Source organism: Nyctereutes procyonoides, unplaced genomic scaffold (genome assembly GCF_905146905.1).
Source record: "Nyctereutes procyonoides isolate TBG_1078 unplaced genomic scaffold, NYPRO_anot_genome, whole genome shotgun sequence".
NCBI lineage: Eukaryota > Metazoa > Chordata > Mammalia > Carnivora > Canidae > Nyctereutes > Nyctereutes procyonoides.
Window position 1 is genome coordinate 62826587 of NW_026575043.1, and position 24529 is coordinate 62851115.

The 24529-nt window shown below is 56.8% G+C and overlaps 1 protein-coding gene across 4 annotated transcripts in view; it reads left to right on the forward strand.

The window, feature by feature from the left end:
- Nucleotides 1-24529, forward strand: part of ADGRD1 (adhesion G protein-coupled receptor D1) — a 122452-nt gene that overhangs the window by 82056 nt on the left and 15867 nt on the right. For all 4 annotated transcript variants that reach the window (XR_008664064.1, XM_055322321.1, XM_055322323.1 and 1 more), the window contains 7 exons: nt 470-543; nt 1899-2022; nt 15723-15826; nt 17262-17373; nt 19323-19476; nt 22722-22788; nt 23417-23483. Coding sequence is in view for 3 of the 4 variants with exons in the window: in XM_055322321.1 (XP_055178296.1) it covers nt 470-543; nt 1899-2022; nt 15723-15826; nt 17262-17373; nt 19323-19476; nt 22722-22788; nt 23417-23483 (702 nt within the window). In the remaining variant the exon portion in view is untranslated. The remainder of the gene's footprint in view (nt 1-469; nt 544-1898; nt 2023-15722; nt 15827-17261; nt 17374-19322; nt 19477-22721; nt 22789-23416; nt 23484-24529) is intronic.

Consider the following 24529-nt stretch of genomic DNA (forward strand, 5'->3'; position numbering starts at 1 on the left):
TGTGTGCCTTCTCTGGCCAGGCTCGGGGGATAGAGCAGCACACAGGTTGGACAGGGGCTCGTTGTGTGCTCTTACTAAGAGGAAGGGGTGTGGGTTGCCCGGGTTGGTGCCGTTTTAAATGAGCAGGAAGGCTGCTCTGGGAGTAACATGCAGCACAGACCTATAATAAATGGGGGCAGGCATATGTTGTTATGGGGGAAGGGCATTCTCATGGGAGGACACAGTAGGTGCAAAGGCCCTGTGGCAAGAGCCCTGGCTTCTGGGCTGGTGTGGACAAAGGAGAGAGAGATGTGAGGTGGGCCAGATGTCATGGCCCTCTGTGACCACGACAGGGTTGAGATGGAGTCAGTGGCTCCTTGGAGCATCACCCCACGGTCCTGTGGGCTGTGGGTGGGGAGTTGAGCTCAGTGTCAGGAGCCTGGCTTCTTCTCCAGCGGCCTCATGAAGCATATCCATCCTTTCATTTCAGTCCCGCAGGCAGCGCAACGAGGCCACCAACAGCAGCAACCAGGTGTTCCTGTACTGTGCCTTCCTGGATTTTAGGTACTGCCTGTGTGGGGTCCCCTGGGGCAGGGTGGCGGAGGGGAATGGTGCCCAAGGCCAGGCCCTGCTGCACGCTGGTCCAGGTTATGATCTGGGTCATGATCTGGGTGACCCTTCGGGAGCCTCACTGTTGCATTGTCTGTAAAGCCAGAACATTCAGGACACGGAGCTGGAGGAGGGACAGGTTTTCTCTGGAGACCACATTGGGACCTAGTAGGACTCAGCCCTTAAAGCCGGGGGTGCACTTCAAAATACTCAGCCAGTCTGGCCGAGGCAACACTGGGGCCTTGGGATGGTCCCATCAGTGCTGGCTATCTGAGGTTTCATGTCATGCTGGTAAGGTGGCTGGGATGGGCTGGGTGAACCCCTCTTTCCTGGTAGGCATGGAAATGAGAATGCCCCCAGTGTGTGCTCCCAGGGACACGAGCACCCCTCCGGGATGGCCACATTTCTCATCTGCTACGTCCACAGCTTAAAATAGAATGTAAAGCAGAGAGAAACCCCTGCCTTTCAATTTGTTCACTTTTATAAAAGCTTTCCCCAAGGGTCCTGCCTTTGGCTGAGGCAAACATCTGTCTTTGCTGATAACTCGAAGTTGTCATTTCTGAATAGAACCATGGAAACATCTTCTTAGGAATTTGAAAATACGGAGAGAGACACCGTAGAAAATTATGATCACTGATATTCTTACCATAAGAAGAAACCACAGTTAGCACTTGAGCATGTTTGTTCCTGGTCATTTCGGTCTAGATTTATACTTTAAGAAGTGACACAAGTCCTAAATCAGTTCTGTAAAGAAGTAAAACATAAGAAGGCAAAGATGCCTCCATCTGTTCCCCTCATACCCTCTCTCTAGAGGTGGCCAGTCTGGGGTGTGTCCTCGGTACCGTAGACATAGCTTATGGCTATGTTCATGGAGCATCTGTGATCTTGTTCTATTTCACATTTGCACGTCCACCCCGGCTGTGCACAGACCATGATGCATCAGGGCATTGACACCCATCTCCAACTGATGTATCACATTTTATCACATCTGTGTTTGCCACACTTTGCTTATCCCACCCCACAGCGGGCATTGGGCTGCTTTAATGTTCTGTGGCATCACCTGTCACTCGGCAAAGACCCCAGGCATGTCCCCTGGGTGCCCAGCTCAGAGTTCTCTGGAAGTGAGACTGATGGATTGTAGGATGAGCATGTCTCATTTTCATGGGCTGTGGGTCCCTGTGCCTCCTGAATGTGTGTGTCAGGGCGGTCACAGTGTCCCCCCCCCCCCCCCCCCCGCCGTCTCCCTGTGGCCCAACTGGCACCAGCATGTCTGCTCTCTCAGCCGTCGCTCCTTTGTTCTGTGTCTCCAGCTCCGGAGAAGGGGTCTGGTCCAACCAGGGCTGTGCGCTTGCTGAAGGAAACCTCAGCTACTCCATCTGCCACTGTACTCATCTCACCAACTTCGCCATCCTGATGCAGGTGGTGCCACTGGAGGTAAGAGCCAGGCATTGGGGTCCTGGACCCCAACAAAGTGCCCTTCCTGCCTTAGGCTGCAGGTGGAGACAGGGTGGCTTGGGGCAGACAGGCAGCCCCCACTCATTAGGGGGGTCCTGCAATTAGGGGCATTTTGAAGCTCTCCTTTTTTTTTTTCTTTAGCAAAAAAAATCAAAAGAAAACAAAAAACTTTGCTTCAGGTTTCCTGTGCAGACCTGAGATTCTTCTCAAGGATCTGTGTGCAGAAGGCAGGTGTGTCAGCATTTTCTGCCTTCGGTTCCTGGGCTGTGGAGCCTCTGTGCTGTGGGAGACTCATGGTACATCCAGTGCAGCAGGAGTCCCAAGCTGATACTAGGGTGCATGAATGTCCAGAGAACGTGTCACAGGGGCTACATCATGTCCTCAGAGTGTTTCTGCTGTGGGACAAGAGGGACAGGGTTACAGATGGAGATCTGGACTGGTCTAACCTGACTTCCAGCTCCAGGGTCAGCAAGCCTTGTGGTGGGGGAGGTGATTTCCCACAGCCTTCTGTCCTCCTCTCTAGATAGGCCATGACCCTCCCTGGAGCCTGGTTGGGTTTCTCTGCTTCAGTTTCTAATCTGGCAGGCTGCACGGTTAGCCCTAAGAACTTGACATACATGTCATTGGTTTAAGGCAAGCACAGCTTGGAAGAGAAAAAGAATGTTTTATAAATTGCGGATACCCCAGGATGGGATCCTCCCAACTGTGATCAGTCCCTGAGCCCTGCGTGTGAGTGACTTGATTGGCTTCTAGACCCCCGTAGAACTTGAATTTCTCTGCCGAGGGCAGGGGGATGGAAAAGACATAGGGATCAGTCCAGGGATCTCCTGGGGCCCCTGGAAAGCCAGGCACCTATGTAGACAGGTTTTGTCTCATCCCAGACTGTGTTTTGGAAATTGAAAAGTTGTATTGATGACTCTGCACAGAACAGGGAGCCACTGAGCAGAGGCTTCCTCCTCCTGCAGAGCCATGCACTCCCCCCACTCATCAGGGCAGGTGCCCTGAGCTCCCATTCCCCTGCACTGTGCATAGGAAATGAACCGGGGCCTGGAGGGGCCCCCTCTACTGTCAAGACCTGCTCCACCCCTATCCCTTCCTTTGGCAGGGACAGACCCATGGGGTCTGTCTATTTCCTAACCTACCCCCTTCCCTGGGTTCTGTGGTCCAGGGAACTGGTGAGAGCACCTGATCCTTGCAGGACTCCTAGCAGCCTCAGGGGTGTTACCTAAGCATTGACTCCTCATCCACAGCCATTCAGCAATACTTATCAGCACCTACCCTGGGGGTTCAGTTGTAAATAAGAAAAACAATGAGGTCTTGTTTTTGAGGACTTTATTTATTCCAGTGGGAAAGACAGGTAATAGATAAGCAAATAGCAGCAAGTGATTTCCAGCAGCAGCAAGTGAAGGACGATTGAAGAGAGGGCTGTGGAAGGTGCACGTGCCAAACGAGAGGCATTTTGATGGTGTGGTGGGGGGAGGAGCAGAGGGGAACATTCCAGGCTGAGGAATAGCAAGTGTAGATGCAGGAGACAGGACTGGGCTTGGAGTGTCCTGGGTGGAGGCAGTGAGCACTGGAAGGCCCCTTCATTTGCAACACGTGCCATCGACTTTGTGTCCAGATTGTGAATTGCTTATAGAGACTCCAGAGGGGAGTTCTAAACCTCCCTAGGAGGACAGGTCGGGTGGGGGTAGTGCCATGTGCCCCTCACAGTCCCCCCTTTAGACACACCAGCACTGTCCACGTGTCAGAGCCGAGTGGTCCCCTTCACTCTGCTGTGATGAAGCTTTGGGGGGTGGGGGTGCGCAGACGTCCCAGTGCCCATCACTTGGAGTCGCTGAGGGCAGTCCTGGCCACACATGAGACGGAACTGGGCCCCTGTAGGTCAGGTGTCTTTCAAGCAAGGGCATTCAGAGCTTTGGACACTTGGTGCTGTCTCCAGCTTGAGGGTGCAAGCCCATCTGTTTCCTGGTGGCCGGCGTGGTAAATCTGTGTTCAGACAATTGTGGCCCCCAGGTGGTTCCAGTGGGAGTGATACATGGGCAGCAGCTGTCCCTCAGGTGACAGGCATCCTTTCCTTCTGGCTCCTGCCTCCCAGGCCCTCTGTCACCCCCTTTCTCTTGTGTTCCCCAGCTCCTCTACCTTGTACTGCCCGAGTTGGGGCATGTGCTCTGGCTTTGCATGATTAGATGCAAGGGAGGTCAGGGTGGTGGCCCAGTGCCAGCAGTGCAGGGACAGTGAGGTCCCACAGGATAGGGGTGGAGTAGAAGGTACCAGAGGATAGGGGTGGAGTAGAAGGTACCAGAGTGCTGCAAAGTGGAAAGAGGACCTCAGTTAACCTGGACTGCATGGGCTGCCCTCCGAAATTCCACCTGTTCCGGGTCTCTCCTCATTCCTTCTTCTCCTGCTCTGCACATTGTCACCAGGGAGTTGGGGGCACCACTGACATGAGGCTCGTGCCTCCATCTCTGCCTGTCTTGCCCAAGCCTCAGCCCACGTGCCTCCAGCATGTCCCTCTGGGTGCCACATGGGGGTCAGCAACCTGCTTTAGCCCTTCCAGCGGGAAAGGCGCCAGGCCGCCACCTACATATGTGCCAGGGGGGAGGGGGCAATCCACAGGCACTGTAGCCAAGTGGAGACCGTGACGCCCAGAGAGGGGGATGGACTGAGGTCATTGATTCATCCAACAATGAAGGATTGGATTGAGGTGACACCTTCCCTCTGGGCTTTGGGAGCGTAGCAGCAGAATCATCATGGTACCTCGGGTGGGGACGCAAATGCCCTTGCAGTTGAAAGCATGCTCTGTCCTGAGGCAAAGAGTGCATGTGGAAGCTATATGGGGCAGGGCGAGGAAGGGCCGTTGGTGACGGTGCTGTTTTAAAGAGGGGTAGCCTGCAGGGCTCCCTGAGAAGCTGGTGCAGATGAGGAACCTCAGGGAGGAGCGCACAGCCGCACGGGCCTAGGGGGAAGCAGCAGGTGCCGAGGCTCATGCACACAGTGGCGGGGGCCAGGGGCTCAAAGTGGGAGCCCCAGACTGAAATGTTGGGGGCAGAGAGGACGTCATGGAAGTGGGGGAGCAGACCGCTTATGAGCACTGGTGCGGGCAAGACAGGCCCCGTGTGGGCACCTTCCCTGGAGCCTGCTCTCGTCTTGGATGTAGCCATAAGAGTGAGGGCCACCTTCTGGTACAGGTGAGGGCCCTGGGGACTTGCCAGAGGTCACCAGGGGCAGAGCCCCAGCTTCGGCTGTGCTCTCCAGATCCTAAAGCTGGGGCTGCTGCTGGGCGTCCAGATGGTCCTCTGGGTCCTTGGCACGTAGAGAACTTGGTCCAAGCTGTGGGCCTCTACGATGTGGAAGGAGCGGCTGGGTGGTGGGTGTGGCAGGAAGTTGGGTTTGGGATGTTGGTGGGACAGGGAGGAAAGGAAGCAGCTCAGTCCAGTGAGCTTAAAAAGAAAAACTTGACACAGCATTTATCATACAAATCTGTCACCACTCAATGTAGGTGACACCAGATTTGGACAGTCCGTGGGTGTCTTTGTGGAAGCAAATCATATCTGCTCATTGCTAGGAAAGGTTGATTTGAAAATGATTCAAAATTATCCATGCTAAAAATGAACATTCTCAAGAACATTAAAAAATTAAGGCGGTTACAAGTAGGTGTCGAATCTGTGGCGCAGTTCATTTAGTGAGAACAGAGGAATGGCTTTTCCCGGTCTTCCTGGGTGCCTCTGGGGAAGGGACATCTTCACCCAAGGTCTCTCCTTGGAGCTCACAGTCGCACCTCGCCTCCCATCTGCATGTCTGCCCTGGACCGTGCCCCAGCAGGTCTCCCATGGAACTCCCCGGCGTGGAGCTTGGGGGGCTGGGCTGGGACCCAGGGGCATGTTCCAGGCCTCGCTCTGCTTGCTCTTCTCTATGGGAGGGAGTGCGATGTGGGCCCCCTGCTTGTTCATCAGCAGCGATGGGCTCCGCCAACCCAGACTCTGAGATGGGCAACACCATGCTTTGTGCTCCAGACACGGTGAGCAGGAAACAGGCCCGGACCCCCTCCCACCGAGTACTGACCCCTCAAGGTCCCCCCAGCAGCTGGTTCATGGGGCCCCCTTGACCCAGAGCACTGGTCACGCCAGCTATGTAAGTGTCCAGCCCTGGCCCCAGAGCCCCCTGCCGGGAAGTCATCCTAGAGTGGTGTGTACTGGCCCATGTACCACCGAGCTGCCGGAATTTGCCGAGGACGGCAAGCCAGCTTAATTCCTGTCAGCAGGTGACCGGACGAGCAGCCCCAGAGCCAGGGCTCCCTATCTCATGGTCAGCAGCAGATGCGGCAAGGATGAGGCAGAGGTGTGGGAGCATAAGGGAACACACTGCACATTGGAAAGGTGGCTCTGAGCCCTGTGTGAGGGGCATACAGGTGTGTCAGAGGGGGCATTTCTAGGAGGAGGGCAGGGAGTGAGCCTATAGATCTGGGGCCACGATCATGACCAGTTGTGCCAGTTGGGCCCCCTCTGAAACTCACTTTCTGCATCTTTAAAAATTGAACCCAAATCTGATAAGAATCCCAAGAAATTAGTTTTCTCCTATTGGATAAAATTATCTTCAGATTAATTTTGGAATAGTATGTTCCAAGAGTAGTTGAGAAAATTAAGGAAAAGAGTAGGAGAGACTTTGTATGGCACAAGGGGATCCTTGTGAAACTCCTGTGGACAAAACAACATGGTGTGGACATAAGTCCAAGAAAGCAGATAACCAGAACAGAGTCTAGAATAGAGTGAGGCTTTTCAGCACACCATGAGTATCTGCATCGTAGAATTCAAAGAATCAGAAAGCAAGATAACATGTAGAGGCTGAAAGTAATATGTTTACCACCTTATGTGTAGTGAACATAATAGAATGACGAAGTGTTAACGAACCTGATGCTAAGGAGTGGGTCGGTTCTGATACCTCTATGCCAGGAGGACAAGTTTCCTCACCTCTGCATTAAGAGGAGAAAGATCCCATCAAGAGCTTATGTGCAGTTTTTCGAGTGAATTGTAATGATGCCAGCTGATCTGGAGGGATTTCCAAGGCATTATCATGTGAAAAGGGCAGGATGCAGAGTAGCATGCAGACATCTTTTTTTTTTTTTTTTAAGATTTTATTTATTTATTTGAAGTGGGGGTGGGAAGGGGCAGAGGGAGAGAATCTCAAGCAGACTCCACCCTGAGCTCCGGCCCAATGTGGGGCTTCATCTCACAACCCTGAGATCATGACCTGAGCTGAAATCAAGAGTCAGATGCTCAACCCACTGAGCCACCCAGGTGTCCCCAAATATCTTATCTCTATAAAGCCATTTGAGGTCCCCTAGGTGAAGTCATGTTGTGGTGTGTGATCAGGAGAAAGGTACAAAGGTGATGTCTGGGCTGTTAGCAGGGTCAGGAGGCCCTGGATCTGTGTGGACTTAGGTAATGAGAGTGAATAATAAAATTAACAGCTTGACAAGGCAGTTTATAAGCTCCAGTCTCAGATGTGGGGGTGTTGAGGGCTTTCCCTCCTCAACGCCCAGTAGTTTGGAGCTGGCACTCGGCAGAGGCTGCATGAAGGTGTGTATTGTGAGCCAGGCATGAACAAATGGGTCAGTCCTGCAGGAGAGGAGCTTAGGGATACCAGGATGCCACATCTGGCTGTGTGAGTAGTGACGGCTTGGGCGAACAGACCTGTTCTCCTGGGACCAGGGCAGGGAGGCAGGCGCTGGAATTGTCATCTCTAAGGACTGGCCAGCAGGGGCACTGGGACGGAGGGTTCCACAGTGGTGGATGCTGCAGTGGGCTGGCCAGCCAGACCCAGGAAGGGGTGGGTCTCAGATCACCTGGCCCTGTTTGGAGTCACCGTGGCCGCCATGGCCGACTTAGAGATGGGATTCCTAGGAAGGAAAACTGGGACCATGAGAACTGAGAGGGGGTGAGGAGCTGACATTATGGAAGCTGTAGAGATGAACCAGTTCCCCCAGCTTCTGGGACCCCCACCCAAGGTTCACATTCCAGGGGCATAGTCTGGTTGTCTGTGTAATAGTGGGCAGTCCCACCAAGGCTGCAGCCAGTGGCAAAGGTGCCACCCAAGGCCAGGTCATATGGGCACAGCCCCTCAGCTGGCAGAAGCCAGAGGCCCACCCTGTGCGCTGCTTCCGCAGGTGACCTCACCCCTGCTTTGCCTCACACAAGCCCCCTCACCCCTGCTTGGCTCCTCTAGAGGGTCCCTTGGAAGCAGCCCAGGAGGGACACCTGTCCTGGATGGGCGGGGGGCTGGGGACCAGCAGGAGCACTGTGCCAGGATGGGAACACCTGGGAAAGCCAGTCCCCAGGGGGCCCCCAGGGCGGGGGGGCCTGGGGTCAGGGGCCTCGCCAGCACAGCAGACCTGGGTCCAGAGGCTGGCCAATGGATATGATTCCTTTAGCTCATTTGCCAAGATCTCAAAAGAGAAATTATCTAAAATTTTGGATTTGATTTTCTTAAAGTAAATGGTCTGGCCACATGGAGCTTCCTGACCGAACAGCTGAAGCCCCTAGTATAGGCAGTCCCCAGCGCCTCCTACCATCCTCCCCACTGGGGTCCAGCCTCCATCCTTCCTCACCTTGGCCCTGCTGTTCTGCTCCAGAACAGAGAGAAGACTGCAAAACCTTTCTTGCCCTTTCCTAGGGTGGAAAAGTCACATATCCACTATGTGGGGCTTTTGGAGGAAACGGGAGATACAAGTATTTCTCCCTGGAACAAGAGTCCCCTTAGACCTAATGTATGCAGGCTCCCAGCTGGCCTCATGAATTTATGTAAAATGCCTCTCCAGCGGCCTCAGAGTCTGTGGTCTGTGACTCAGAGGAGCCTGTGTCCCAAAGCAAACTCCAGGCTTTTCTGGGCATTTCTAAATCTAGCCACAGGATGGGGAAGGAAGGGCATCTCGGGGGCACAGCATGCCTCCCAAGGCCAGAGATGCAGGGTGCTTTGCGCACATGTGTGGAGGAAGTCTTGTCTCTGCAGCACCCCACGGCCATGGGACCTGCATTCAGCAGCCATCCTGCCAGGTGCAGCTGCCTAAAGCCACTCAGCCACTCTGGCCTCTAGGGAGGGCGAGAGTGGCCATACAGCAAGGACCTAATTGCAAGGCGTGGCTGGGGCTGCATCTGTGGTCCTGCTGGGTGTTCCAGGCCTGCCGTGCCAGCACACAAACATGCCTGGCTCACCACGGTAAGCAGGGTCCTTGAGTGGAGGTCTCCGTGTATGCCTGTCACTTAAGCAATCTGACGAGCACCTACCGCGTGTGGCCCCGTCCCCATTGCTGGGGTGCCTCTGCAGTGGCCCCACTCTGCCCCCTGGTCAGCCAGATGCTCAGGGTCCCTCTGCTGACACACCATGTGGCCTTCCCTAAGTGCCTGTTCTGAGCCTCGGTTTCCCCATCTGTGACATTGGGTGAGGGTCAAACCCAGCCTGAGTACTGAGCTCTGAGCAACCAACCCCAAGAACTGAGCCTCAAGCACCCAGCCTGACTGAGGTGACAATGACTTCCAAACGAGCATGAGGGTGCTCAGGGATGGCCTAGTGGCTGAAGAGCCAGCCTGAGGCGCCTGGTGACATCCCAGAAGAGCAGGACTGGGTGGTGGTGCAGCAGGCCTGTCAAGACTGAGTCCCCCCGTGCTGCACTACCCCTTTGCACTCATTCTTTTGAAGGATGGTAGAGTCCTAGGCTCCTGGGGGACCCATCTGCCTGTTAATGATGCTCCTGCTTCCCTCCCTTCCTTGCTCCCCTACCCTCTCCTCCCTTCCCCTATCCCCTGCCCTCTTATCATACTCCTCCCTTACCCCTCCCCCCATCCCCTGTGCCCCCTCCCCCAATGACCTTGCTGCCTCTCTGGGGCAAGCATGTTGACTAAGCTCTGGGCCACTGCTTGCAGCCCCATCCCTCCCCTCAACACTCCTGTCACACAGGGAGACCCCTGTGCTCAGCACCCAGGATGTATGGAAATAGGCCCTGGAGGTGGGACAGGAACACACTCTGGGGCAGCAGCTGGCTGGGTGCTGTGGGAGCTCAGCTTTTCCGTGGGCCCTGTGGCCCTGGGGACTGTGCCCCTCTAGAGTCAGGATCCCCTCTTGCCAGATTTAGTTTTCCTCCCACCAGACCAGGTTGCTACTCTAGAGGAATAGCAGCCATGGCTTCATTTACTGAAGACTGTTCTGGAAGAAGTGTCTGCTCACTGCTGTTGGGGTCGGAGCTGGCCTCCAGAGGGGATGTGGACAGTGGCCTCAGGATGGAGGGGGGTGCAGGGGGAGGGCAGGCCAGTCTCCATCCAGGAGAGTTTGATGCGAGGGACTGGAGGCCCAGAGCTCAGGTCGTGGTTGGGGTGGCAGCTCTGGGCTGTGATGCAGGAGCTTCACATGGTTCACCAGGTTTTGTCAGAAGCATCAGGACTCTGTATCATGGTGATGGGAGCCGAAAGGGGAGGATTGGGTCTGTGGGGCCTTGCAGGAGCCTGAGGGCTCTTCCCAGGCCTGTGTTGGGGAGGAGGGTTCTGTGTCCATACAGATAAGACACATCCGTGGGGAAGATGCTGTGGCCCTGGGAGCAGAGGGAGAGCTCCAGGCCGGCCCTGTGCAGGGGAGAGCTTCACTTTTTAAACAGGGTCTCTGTGTCTTCTCTGTAGTTCTTCTTCAGTCAGCAGGCAGACCTGCCTCATTCGTGTTAACCCTTGCACAACTGCCTGCTGCTGATGGCTCCCTGCATCCTGGGCAGCAGATCCGGTGGTCACAGCCCTGGGCCCCTGCAGACCAGAGACAGCTCTGCGAGTGCATCCCTACAGTGGGCTGGCACATCAAGCAGTGTGCAGTTTTAGATTTGCACAAATGCTTACAGCTGGGTTAGGTCCCTGGCTCCCCAGGCACTTGCCGCCCCCAACAGAATGTACATGCTTTTTGCAGCAGCATTGAAGCAGCTCCTGCCATGGCCCCCCACCCTCTGCCCTGAGTATACAGCTGGTGATCACACAGATTCCATCTGCATCTTGGGGGCCTACAGCTCCCCAGTCCCACCTTTGGTCTCAGGGATGGGGCCACAGGCTCCCTGCCTCCCAGGGTGTGGCTGCCTAGGGCTAGGGACTAGGGCTAGGGACCTCATCCCCCAGGCCCTAGCTGTGTTGGGGCTGGGCCTTTGCTCTCAGGCCCACACCCTGCCCCTGCTGGGGTCTATACCCCAGAGCTGCCCTCTGCTGGGCTGGGTCCCCATCAGCTGGGGCTCTGGCAGGAGATCAGGGGAGGGGCTGAGGCCAGGTGCCCTCCTTCCCTCAGTGTGCCACAGGCAGCTTTCCTGGCAGTGGCCATGTCTCCTCCAGCCCCTGGTCCAGCTTCTCCCAGTGACTATGGGCCTTGGGCTCGGGCTTCCTGCCAGTTGTGTTTCCTGCCTGGATTGCCCCTGCAGCTCCACGGCAACTCCCCTCCCTTTTGTTAACACTTCCCTGTCTGAAATTTTCCTGTCTTTGAAAGGCTGCAGTGGTTTCTGTGTTCCCAGCTGTGTGTGTGCCTGGGTGGGATGATCTGGGTAAGGGGGGTGGTGTGTGTGACATGGTTCAGTGCTCCACGTGCTACTGAGTGCTCTTCATTAGCTCACTCCTCTAATGAGGCAGCTAGCCTGACAAAGGCAAGTCACAAGTCTTTTTAAAGACAGAGGAGCCATGTCTTTGTGCATGGGGTAGGGCTGTGTGTGTGGGGGGAGATCCCTCCAATGCATGTCTGTGGATGCTAGGTCTGGCTCCCAACAGTGCCCCTCAGCCAGCCGGGGAGCCCGTTTCTGCCTGGCCTCAGAGCTGTGGACTCGTACCTATGCCACATCCCATCAGGGCCACTCTGGGCAGGACGTCACCCCTATGGAATGTGGCATGCCCCTGCAGCTGGATGCTCTGCTGGCTGTGTGTTGCCAGCAGAGCTGCATCTGGTGAAGCCCAGAGACTGTCACCAAACCCAGGAGGCCCATGGAGCCACATGCCCCTGTTGTCCACGGGCTGGAGGAAGGTGTATGGTTCAGCCAGGATCAGAGAGCTGGTCTGAAGGGATGCAGGCTAATGAGAGCCTGGATTCAGACCACTGGGAGACCAGAAGTCGGGAAAGAACCAGGGTGGGTTGTGGGAGCAGAGGAAACCACATGGGTCAGGAGCAGTGAAGGGTTTAGTGTGTGCATGGCCACGGGCACCCCAGTGAGGGGGCTGCTTGGCTCCCACTCATCCTTCATTCTGCTCAGCCTTAGATTCCCTTGACAACTGGCTTCCCGGCAAGTCCAGCCCACAAGAGACGGGCATTGGGGTGATGCATCTGCTGTCAGCTGCTCCTGGCCTTGGCTGGGCCCCTTCTGTGGCCCCTGCTTTCTCCCTGGCCCCACCCCAGGCTCTGCTCCTGTCCCCTCCTCCCCTGACCTTTCTGCCCCACAGGTGTGGAGGCTATGCCTGTTCCTGGGATACCTCATTGCTTTGGCTTTCCGGGGTCTCCCACACCCTTGTGACCCATGTCCCACGCAGAGCCCATCCACTGAGTCACTGGAAGGGTCTTGCTTTCCTGTCTGGATCCTCTGACAGAAAGGCCAGGTGCAAGGCAGAGATGTACATGGAGGGAAGGAATGTGGTCTCATCTGAGGCAGGGGCTGTGAAGTGAGTGAGCTGGGGTGACGTCCTGCCCGGGGTGGCCCTGCTGCACTGGGAAGGATGAGAGTAGGGGCTCTGGGAATCCAGGAAGGGGAGAGGGAATGTGGCTTGGGTTAACAGAGGAACCAAAGACACTCGGGTACGCATGGGCTCCAAGATGGAGGAGCGACCCAGAGAACCCTCAGATCAGAGGTCATGTGAGAGCTGTGCCTGAATCCCTGTCCTCTGCAGGCCGCCAATGACCTGGTCCCTGTTTGTGTCCATCAAGGCCTCATCCAAGCAGGAACTAGCAACCTGTTTATTCACCCGTGCATTTGCCTGCTTCCCCACTACACTGTGAGCTCCATGCTTGGCACACAGTAGGTGCTCAATGCATGCCGGTTGCAGGTGGAAGCATGCGCTGGGGCATAACACCATCCTTACTAGCTGTGCGGTCTCCTCTTCAGCACATGAGAACCATGGTGCCACCCCCTCCTCGAACAGGGCTGCTGTAAGGACTCACTGCCATGCGTAGCAGGCGCCCAGTCAGGGCTGTGCTGTGCTTCCTGCCTCAGCCAGCCAGTCTTCCGGCAGTGGGCTTGGGCGGCTGTGGATCCAAGGCCAGGGCTAGGACTCCAGGCAGAGCAGGCAAGCAGAACAGAGGCAGGGGTTTCCATGAGTGGCCGGCAGGCTGCAGCGCACGGTGAACCTGCCCACGTTTGCCCCTGGGCCATCCCCACAAGTCTGTGAGTGGTGGCAGGAGAGTCCTGCTGTCTCTGCAGGACAGGCAGGCAGGCTGATGTGGATCAGGTCAGTCTCTTGTGGAGGATCAGTGAGGGAAGCAGGGGAGGAGGCTTGCAGGCCCCCTCCCACACGCCAGCATTCAGCAGACACCTGTGGGCAGTGGTGTTCTCAAAGCCATGGTCGTGAGACAGAGTTTTGTTAAAGTGATCTCACCATCCCTCTGGGAGAAAGATCTAGGTGACAGTGGGGTGGGGAGGGCCGGGGCCTGGCGTGTGGAGATTCCCATGGAGCACAACAGCTCGGGGCCAGACCGGGGAGAGAGTGTCCCAGAGGCGAAGGGGTGAAGATGTCATACAGCCAGGCTGGCCCATAGACGCAGGTTCAATTGTCACCCTCCATGTGCTCATACTTCTGTGGCTGTTTAAATTCATTTCCATTTGGTGGGTCCCATTGAGGTGATAGAGATCATTGTGATGGTGACAACAAGGTTTTTCAATTATCTGTCACAGCAAAGAAAGATGATATTCTTGGTTTAATGTTAATGTTTCACGTGTGGTTTTATTCCTAGTTTCTCAAAAACAAAAACCTCTGTAAGAGCACTTCTTCCAGAACTGTGTCTGGAGATGCTGTGCAGCTTCTCATTTCCTCTCTCAAAGTGTGTGACAAGTGCCAGGGTAAACATAGCTGAATATTTGGGTTTTACCTGCAAGATTTCTCAGAAGACACTATGCTTGTACCCCCTGACGTCATTAGAGGGGACAGAGAGCGTGGCTCTCCCTTGCTGTGTCTAACACCAGCGACTCCAGAGCAGTCCACAGGGACCTGCTTACAACACATTGCAGGACCTAGAATCTGTCCATGCAGCCTGGGAAGGTGGCTCTGAGAACACATTTGTTTGCCTTCCTGGGGATCTGATGAATTGGAATGTCTGCGGCCTGCTCATGTGCAGAGAGGGTGTCGGGGGTCCAGGTCCTGCAACATGGCCAAGAAGTTGCTGTGAGAACACACTGGCCCACATGCATTCCTCTGTTTAGGGGACTCGTGTGGGTGAACCCCCTCACCCCCTCTGCATCTGGGCTGTGGGCTCAGGCTTCTTCCCCACCTGCATTCGGTCGAGGCTCTAAAGTGTTCTCTAGCCCTTGGGGAGTGAGTTGACTGGTGGTGACTCAGATCTGGAAGAAGCAAAGCCCATTAAGTTGTCTATCCATAGGCCAAATTGCTCTGCACGACTCACTGTCCCTGGTCTGTGGCATTGGGGCCTCCTGGGCCCACGGTCCTCTGACCACTCTCTTACATCCTCTGAGTTGCCTCCTTTTGTTCCTGATTATGTCCTGATGAGCAGGGAAGGGGGCAGCTCTAGCCACAGTGAAAGCCTCAGGGTGTCCAGGCCAGGGTTGGAGGGACCTTGAGGTCTGGTGTCTGGTGCAGGCGCAGGCAGTGGCGATGGGAAGGGGCTTTGGCTGGATCTCTGGGGCAGACACAGCCGTAGGCCACAGCAGGAAGCACAGCAGCCACCTTTGCAGGGATAGCCATTGGGAAGCTGGTCTCCTAGGCATGTGGCTCAGGGAGCATGGAGCGCTTTGGAGCCCAGGGTCAAGTGAGTCTGATCTGAGGCTGTGGCTCTTGGAGCCGAGGGAGCCACCATTTGGGGTTGTGCTGCTAGGTGAGCTCTGGCTTGTGTCACCATCCTCTGTGGCTTTGTATCCAGTTCATTTACCAAGTTCCTTTATGTTCTAGCTGCCATCAGGGATGATAGCCAGCTTATACACCAACTGTCGGATGACTCATCTTCATCTCTGGCACTTTAGATGTGTAAATCCGTGGGATCCTCAGGGAGGAGTCAGCCCCCGCCCCCTCACCGCCCCCCCCACCCCCCAGGTCTTAAACCAGGCTCATATGGGTCCAAAGTCTTGATCCACCCTGGATGCTGCAGGCTAGACGAGGCGGCAGGGCTGGGCGGCGGGAGTGGGGATGGGGTGGGATGGGATGGGAGGGCAGGAGTTCTGCATTAGCGGAAGGAAGCCGGAGGGGTGGAGGAATCTGAGGGATTGGTGGGGCGCTCGGATTGAGTGTTGCAGCGTAAATCCAGGGGCTGGCACCACAACCTCTGTGGGTGGTGATAACAGGGCATCTGGGGGTGGGGGAAGGGCCGCGCTTGGTGACCAGCACCACGCACACACACTGGGACAGCGGCTGCCCGACAGTCAGCTGTGCGCCAGCCCTGGGACCTCTCCAGCAGGAGCCCGGTCACCTCCCACCTCCAGGACCTGGACCAGCACTGACGCCTCTGCTCTGCCTTCCACACAGCTCACGCATGAACACAAGATGGCGCTCTTGTCCATCACGTACGTCGGCTGCTCCGTGTCCCTGGTCTGCCTGGTGCTCACGCTGGGCACCTTCGCCATGCTCTCGTGAGTCATCCTCCGCTCTCTCCTGTGTCTGTGTCCAGGGAGGTCTGGTGCCCTCGTGTAAACGTCAGTGCAACCCTGCCCCACTTTGATTTCCCGTCGGCATTTGTACTGGTGAGGCGGCGCGTGACTGCCCCTTTGAGAACCTGCACGTGGTGCATTGCAGCTGGACAACTGCGCCAAAGTTACTTTCCATTTTGAGGTTTGGGGTGCAGGGAGGGGTTATGGGGTGCTGGAGAAGAGAGAAGAAAGAGGCAGGAGGGGCTGTGGCATTGGAGGGCACCCTGCTTTAGTGAAGCTGGAAAGTCGTGGAAGGCTCATTGGCCCACAGGCTTTCTGGCCCTTGGGCTGGCGAGAGCCAGAACTGACGACCCCCTTCCCCAGGGCATCAAAGCAGCAGCTCTGAGAGGGATCCCTGATACCAGCTGGAGAGGCAGGAAAGCCCTTTCTGAGGAGGCCCCCTGCCCCTCCCAGCTGAAGCCACATGTGGTCAGAGCTCCAGGGAGTCTGCGCAGCCCCCAGGGGGAGGGTGGCAGCTGAGTCCTCTGTGGCCCTTTCCAAACTGGGACGAGAAACAACTGAGCGCTGTCTGCCTGTGCAAAACAGCTGTGAGCACATGCTGGCTGCTGCTGAGGCCATTGGCCTTACCTGGGATGGGGCCCCCTCCCTCTGAGGTTGCTTGGGCATTTCCTCTCCTCCCTCCTCAGTGGGGTGGTGATGCTCCAAGGGTTCCTCCTGAAGCTCAGAATCCCCTCCTCACCTGCTCTGGTTCCCTGAGGACACCTGGCACCTGTCCTGGCTATGACTACAGGGTCCCGGGGTCAGGGGCTATAGCATGACCAGTAAGGAGCCCTTGGTTCCCCTGAACTAAGGATAGGGGTGGCGGCATCTGAGCCAGACAGGAAGAGCCTGGACCAGCATTGAGCTGAGACTTGTTCTTTGGTTCCTCCGCCCCTCAGCTTTGCTCAAGAAGTCTGCCACAGCCAGGCTGGCAGCTCTGAGGACAGGATACAGAATGGGCGGGGGGCGGGGGGGGAGGCAGGAGCAAGCGTTCAGAAGCAGGAGCACACACTTCCAGGCCAGCAGTGCTGAGGGAGACAAGGTGGAGCTCCTTCCCGGTCAGGAATCCTCTCCCAGGGAGGCCGGAGACTGGAGAGGACTGGGGTGCTTGTGAGCCAAATGGGCCAGTGTGAGCAGGAGCAAGCTGAGTCTGAGCAGGGGCTGGAAGGGGGAGGCAGGTGGCAGGCTGTGCTGAGCCAGCGCCTGTGGAAGGCACTGGATCCTTTCTAAGAGCAATAGGGAGCCATCGAGGTGTTAGAGCAGGGAGTAACAGCATCTGGGTGGGCTCTCTGGAGGCCGGGGGTGGGGGAGTGGTAGGGAGCAGCAGTAGCCGAGCTGGCGCTGGGCCTGGGCCTCACCCCTGCCTCTCGGCCCTCAGCTCTGTCAGCACCATCCGGAACCAGCGTTACCACATCCACGCCAACCTTTCCTTCGCGGTCCTAGTGGCCCAAATCCTACTGCTGGTCAGCTTCAACTTCAAGCCTGGCACGGTGAGTAAGCCCCTCTCCTTCCGCTGTCTGATGTCACCAGGGCTGGCACCTTCTGCTAGTTTCTTCAACTCAGAATTCAGACCTCATCCCCCAGATAGTCGGGCAGTGGCTCATCCAGGAGAGGCACGAAACAAGCCTGCCTGAGTGGAGTTCTCTGCCCACCATCGCCTCAGTGGCAAAGATGCTGGTGCTCCTGCTGATATGTCAGCTCACCCTATGGCACTGGTGGCATGAGGGCATGATGCAGAGAGCTGACACAGACCAGCCCTCCCATCCTGGAGAGAGGCCCACCGAGGCAGTACAGCCCTAGCATCCTGCTTCTAGATGTGGGAGCTGGTGACAGAAGACTCTGGTAAAGGTCTGACCCCTTGCTCTTCATTGTGCACTGACCACAAACCCCCAGCCACCTCTGCTTCTGAGGGTGAGGCCTGGCACTGCTGGCAAGAGGAATGTGAAGACCCAGGCCTATCTTCCCCTTGTCCTTTGTGCTGGGGACCTAGGAAGTCTTAGACCCCCTGAAGATTAAGAGCTAAAAGTGAAATGACCCAGGCTTGGGGTGATGTGGGTGTTAATCCCAGCTGGTGGAAAGGAGAAGTGGACTCTTGCTTGCTCCCACCAGGAGAGAAGGAGAGGCCCTTCTGGGGAAGAGCAGTGTAGGTTAGTGGTCTTAAGATTCATGCAGGATTGGTTGACACAGGGTGAGCTCTTTATCCTACACTAGTGAGGGTCAGCAGAGCTTCCTGTTCTCTCTGCCTGTCCCAGGGCTGCTGCCAGGGAGAGCTCCACCCTACTGGGCTTCGGGGTCCTCCCTCGCAGGTTTAGGGGAGCGGAGGGGCCGCTGAAAAGCCCCGCAGGTGCCATAGGGGGACCAGGCATGAACCAGCCTCATTCTCTGGAGGCGTCAACGCTCAGGGTTTTCTTAGAACACAGGTTTGGGTTTGTAGCTCTGGGTGGGGCCTGGAATTCCGAATTTTGATCAGGCGTCTAGTGACGCCAAGGCTGCCTGTGCAAGCCCCCCACTCACCCCCGGGAGGGGCGAGGCCACGGAAGGGGGGGAAGCAGGTCTGCGGGCTCCGGGCTCCCGTCACCCCTGGCCCGCCTGTCTGAAGCCCCGGGGGAGGGCTCCGAGGTCCTGCTGGAGGGACAGGCCTGTGGGATGAGCCCGCGGGGGACTGGGGGTGACCCCCGAGTCGGTCCGGAGCGGTGGGTGGGTGAGCGACGCCCCCGGGAAGGGGCCATGGGGACGAGCGCTGCACCTGTGACACCTGCCTCCTCTGTGCGCACCTGGGGCGGACTGGGCACGTTCTGCCCTGTCTGGGAAGCCAGATGCCGGGGACACGATGCCTTCCCTAGAATGAGCTGATGTCGGGGAGTAGCACCGTGACTGCAGAGCTTGGGGTGCCCGACAGATATCACACCCTCCCCGACCCTGTCTTTAATTCTTCTTATTTTCCCCTCTTTACTGTAATTTTTGAAGGTGATGTTTAAACTTCTTATTTTTCCTCCCTCTACCCCACCCCGTTCCCGGCCCCACAAGGACATGGCCAGAGAGCCGCCAGACTGGGAGCAGGTCCAGCTTAGGGACCTGGGGCAGCTGCTGCCCCCACGTGTCCACAGAGCCCAGGCTCCGCCCATTCCCCCGGAGCCCACCCATTGGGCTGCTGTGCTCACGTGGTGCCCAGCCCCGGCCAACCCGGCTGCAGAGGGCAGGAGCCTTCATGCTGATTGGCCAGGCCTGATTGCCCACGCTCTCCTGAACCAATCAGTGTGTGGGAGTCACGTGCCCCGCCTGAGCCGCGGGGGGGGGGGGCCCTCCCCTCCCCTCCCCTCCCCTCCCCTCCCCTCCCCTCCCGTCCCCTGGGGTGGGGCAGGAGGACAGAGGCCAGACATGCCCCGCACAGCCCACGCTCACCCGGAGGGAGGGGTCCCCTCTGTGTCTTTGATCCCAGGTGCCCTGCCGGGTGATGGCCATGCTCCTGCACTACTTCTTCCTGAGTGCCTTTGCGTGGATGCTGGTGGAAGGGCTGCATCTCTACAGCATGGTCATCAAGGTCTTTGGTTCGGAGAACAGCAAGCACCGCTACTACTATGGGATAGGATGGGGTAGGTGGGGGTGGGAGGGGGTAAGATGGGATGGGAGGGGGCAGGTGGTGGTAGGAGGGATGGGATGGGATGGGAGGGGGCAGGTGGCAGTAGGAGGGATGGGATGGGATGGGGCAGGTGGCTGATGGGAGGGGGCAGGTAAGGGATAGGAGGGGGCACGTGAGGGTAGGGGGTATGGGATGGAGCAGGTGGGGGTGGGTGAGCGGAGTTGGGGATGGGAAGGGGCAGGTTGTAGTAGGTTGGATATGATTTCACCTTCATATGACACACCTCCAGGAAATCCGATTCCCTTAGGCTTGAACTTCTCCATGCTCTGTTCCAAAAAAGGATCAGTTCCTGTGGAGAGTGCTTTGGGGTTCTCTGAGCTAATGATCTGTTTCCTCCATACCTGGGGAGAGTCCCTGAAGCACTGCTGTGGAGCTGGGGCAAGGACCGTGGTCCTTTCTCTTGGACAGTACCCCAGCGTTAGAGTGCGACACTGGGGTGGGGGGGGCAGCCTCTGATACCAGCTTGCCTCTTGCAGCTCCCTACTTGACTCAGTGAACTCCCTTTTGCCTACCCCGACCCAAGGAGTTCGTTTCCTGCCAGAGTCTATATAGAATGGGCTGTGGAACCGACACCTGCCATGCTTGCATTTGCTAGAAAATGTTCATCCAGCATCAGGGACCTGCGGCTTATTCCTGCTTTTCTTCAAATGGGTTTAATTTTCACAGCCATCAGGCAGGAGCAGATAAACATGTTTATTTTGTGCTTTGAGCTGCTTGATGTAGTGTATTGGCAGTACGGTGGAGGTATGTTCTGTACCCTCATGGCTTCCGCGGCCATCTCCCCACTGCTGGGGCCGTGGGGGCAGGGAGCTGCCCATGGTGGCCAGGATGTCCCACACCCAGTCTGTGCACCCCTGGAGCCTGTGCCCGCTCTGGGCTCTATTTGGTCCGCAGTATTGGAGAAAAAAAAACAAATTATTTTTACCAATATTTAAAATATTTGAGATTTTATATGCATTTTAGAGATCTTTTGAAAAGTGAGGCAATCTGGGAACCCCAAGTTTACCATCCTATTTGACAGCACTGTCTGGGACTGTATAGTTTCTCATACCAATGTAGTCACTGTGGGTGTGTGAGGAAGCAGCCCCTGATGCTGCTATAGGGTAGAGGGAGCCTGGCCAGGGTCCTAGCAGCTGGTCTGCACATCTGCTTCCCCATGCTGATGTCCTCAGGGCTTGTGAACTGCATCTCTCCTTCTGACTAGGGTGGAGTTAGTGCTGGGCCTAACAATCTGCAGGCAGTCAGGTCCTCTCAGCCTGCAGGTTCTAATGCAGAAGGAGCTGGAGGCAGACCCAGGGCACAGGGAGACCATGCTACAGGGAGTGCCTGGCACAGAGGCCTCTCCCTGCAGGGCCTGCCCTGGGCTTGAAACCCTCAGGGCTGTTTTGACGCTGAGTTGGGGGTTAGAGGCGTCAAATCAAGAATATACCTTGAGGTTTTGTTAGATGTCAGGCTGTAGGTTGGACTGGTAGGGTGAACGAACTATAATCTCTGTCCTCCAAGTATCCCCATGGGAGAGGAGGGGAGATTGTGAGGGATGGTTGAGCCCGCACATCCGTGCAGCAGTTGTGCATCTCTCACCAGCTCAGAAGTGAGGGAAATGTAACTGCTTTTCCTGTTACTGCTTTCTTTGGTGAGCACACACTCATCTGGGGCACATACACAATTTCTAAATTATGCTTCATGCAGCCCACCTTTCCCTGGGTGGCCCTGGAGCTCTGGGGAGTTGGGCGGTGCTGAGCCCAAGTGCACGGGTCAGGGCCGCCAGGCAGTGCTCCTGTAATAAGCAGCACCCAGCTCTCCTTGCTGCAAAGCCACAGGCCTTTACTTCCCATTTCCACTCTGTGTCCCCAGTGGCCACGGCAGTCCCATGGTGGTGGAGGGGTCACTGCATGGAGGTTGCAGGTTGCTGGGAAAGAGGAGAGTTCATGGAAGGACCCCACACTGGAAATGAAATAGCCTGTAGAGACACACGGCACTTCCTTCCATAACTATGGCCCAGAATGAGCCTGCAGGCCCCAACAGCCTCAGGGTGACATGTGTGAGCTTCCCACATGCCCAGAGAGGTACCTGGAAGCATGTTGCAGATAGCACCAAGGCCTCTGCCCTGGTAGAAGGGCAAGCCCCTTGTCTCCTGACTGCCTCTCTGCCCTTCTCTGGAGGCCTCCGCCCCGTGTCAGGTTTCATGTTCTGCATCCTGGGCTTTCTGCTCTGTGCTGGCTGGGAGCTCCCACGGCCCTCCCCAGCATCAGGAGGCCCATGCCAGGGAAGCACCACCACATTCCAAAGGGAGCGCGTCTTCAACTCTAAGAAGCTTACATCTAATGGGACAGGGCCAGACCGACCCGGAACCATCTGCAGAAGCATGTCATGTGCCTGCACAGCTGCTGGGACTCGAGGCTGCTGGGACTCGAGTTTCCAGTGACAGTGACAGTGGAGGAGGGACTGAGTTGGTTAACAACAGTGCAGATAATTAGAGGGCCTGACCTGACATGTTGGAGCCTTGTTATTCACACGTGTGGTCGTAGCATGGGGGTCCTCACAACGGCATGGGGAGCATGATGCTCTTATGTCCATTTCCATGAGATTATGGACCTTCGTGGTAATGCATTTGAACTATTTAGAAAGATCCGGGAGGTGGCTGCTATGAGGCACCCAGGCAGAGCCAGGATTCCCATCCTTCCTCTGGGGCCTGTGGGCTCAGCACAGGCTGGGGGTACTCATGCATGGTTAGCACCCCCCGCTTCTGTCCTGGGAACAAGCATGATGCAGCCTGCTTATCAGGAGCCCTTCCTCTCGGCACCCTGGAGGAGCCAGCCCGCAGGTAGATGGATCCTTCGCTGCCCTTCCCCTACCTCCTTCATGGCCGGGGAGCTGGGGGGATGTGCTCTACTCCCTGTGGTCAGAGGCCCGAGGATGTGCTGCTTTCTCTGCAGCTGCTGTGGGTCATTTGTGGAACCAGGCTTGGATTTGTAGGGGATGTGATTCGGAGTTCTGTGCTCCTGTGTGCATGTGAGTGAGTGTGCGTGTGTGACCGTGAGTTAGCCTTGGTCTAGACCAAAGCTCGTGGAGGCTGGCTGCTCGGCACCTCCACACTTCCTGCTGGCTCTGCACATGCAGCAGCCATGAAGGACCAAGTGACCTGGGGAGTGAGGGGTTCCAGGCAAGCTGCCCTGATCTCCTGCTCTCTCTGCACAGGTTTTCCTTTCCTGGTCTGTGTCATTTCAGTATCATCCGCCATGAGCAGCTATGGAACCAGTATGAAGTAAGTGCAGGGATGTGGCCTTATGTGGCGGGAGCACCCCCATGTACTTCTGGGGGCGGGTCGGGGTGTGCAGGGCTGCTGCCACCCCAGGCCTTGGCAGTAAGGAGGCCAAAGAGAGTGAGCAGCAGCCTGGCTATGCCTTGGACCTTCTCCCTGCCTGCAGAGGTTGCCAGAGGATGGGACCATTGGATCCTCCTCCAGGTAGAGGTCTGCAGGACAGTGAGGGAAGCACACTACTCTGGGTCTGTCACCCGTCTTCGGAAGCCTGGGTGGCTGCCCAGCTTGCAGAGGGCCACTCAGACACCTGTGTATTCCCTGGAGAAACCACTTTCTCAGAGCAGGCGCCAACAGATGCCGGCCCTTGCCTCGGGCGTTTTGTGTGTCATGGTCCTGGAGGTGCTGGAGAGAATGGGGGCAGGGAGGTACCTGGAACGTGCACGCCAAGAATGAGAGGCATGAGATCATCATGGATAGGATGCAGAGACCTATTGGGGTTGACAGTGTTACTCTGGCTGCTCAGACTGACCCCATGGTGGAAAGAGATACTGTCCCAGCAACCGTTCTGGGTGACTAGGGACCCCAGGCAGAGGAACAGTGGGTGAACTTAATGCTCTGCTTCTGCCCACAGCTGTTGGCTGTCCATCAGCACCGGGGCTGTCTGGGCCTTTGTGGCCCCTGCCTTGGCCATCATTGTGGTAAGTCCCTGCTGGTGAGTGTGGAGGGGCTGGGCGTGTGGGCCCTATGACCACATCTACAGCCTGTTGCAGTGCCCCCCTCCCCCAGACCCCAGAGGGCATGTGAGAAGGGCAGGCGCATGCAGACAGTCTGTGGGGGGGGCAGTGTGTGTCCCCAGGGTCCTTCCCTCCTGGTACTCCCCACAGCCTGCAGTAGAGATGGTTATGCACGTCTGGGGGCCACCCTGCAGACTTCCCAAGACCCAGGGGACAGAGAGCATGACTTTAGGGCCCCATGAGCTAGCTCATAGGCAGGCCTGCCGCTGGCTGCTCTGCCCTGCCCAGTGTTTAAGGGGGGCTGCCACACAGGGTGGGGCTCCCGCTTCCAGCTAGAGGCTCCGTCTTCGGTTGGGGGTGTGGTGCTCCCACCTTGGTGGGGGACGGGGTTCTAGCTGTTGTTCCTTTTACATTTCCCATGAAAGCTCTGGGGTTAAATTTCATCATGTCTTTCTTTGTGTGTGTGTGTGTGTGTGTGTGTGTGTGTGTGTATTTTTATTGGAGTTCGATTTGCCAACATATAGCATAACACCCAGTGCTCATCCCGTCAAGTGCCCCCCTCAGTGCCCGTCATCATTTCTGATCAGCCTAGCTTGGAACATGGCCCAACATCGGCTCCTGGCTGCTGCCAGAGGAGCAGAGTGCTCTGATTGGCCAGGCCTGGGTCACAGCACTAGCCCTGGGGCTGGAGTAGGGGGTTCATTTCCCCAGGAAGCACTAGGACTCCAGGTCTGGGACGAAGTTCTGAGAAACTCCGGGTGCAGTTCCCGGAGGAGGGGCAGTGCCATGGGGCCCCTCTGCCCGCACCTGTGCCCCTATTTGGTCTGGGCGGGGGGCCCCACTTTTTCCTGACTCGGGGACATGGGGGGCAGCGCCCAGGGGAGCTTCAGTGGTGCTGGGTCCTCTTGGCCAAGTCGGAGGAGAGTCCCACAGTGTCCTTGTGCTTTCCTGGGAAGTCAGCTCAGTACGACTGTCTCCCCGAAGTCATGCTTTTCCATGAAGTGTCCCTG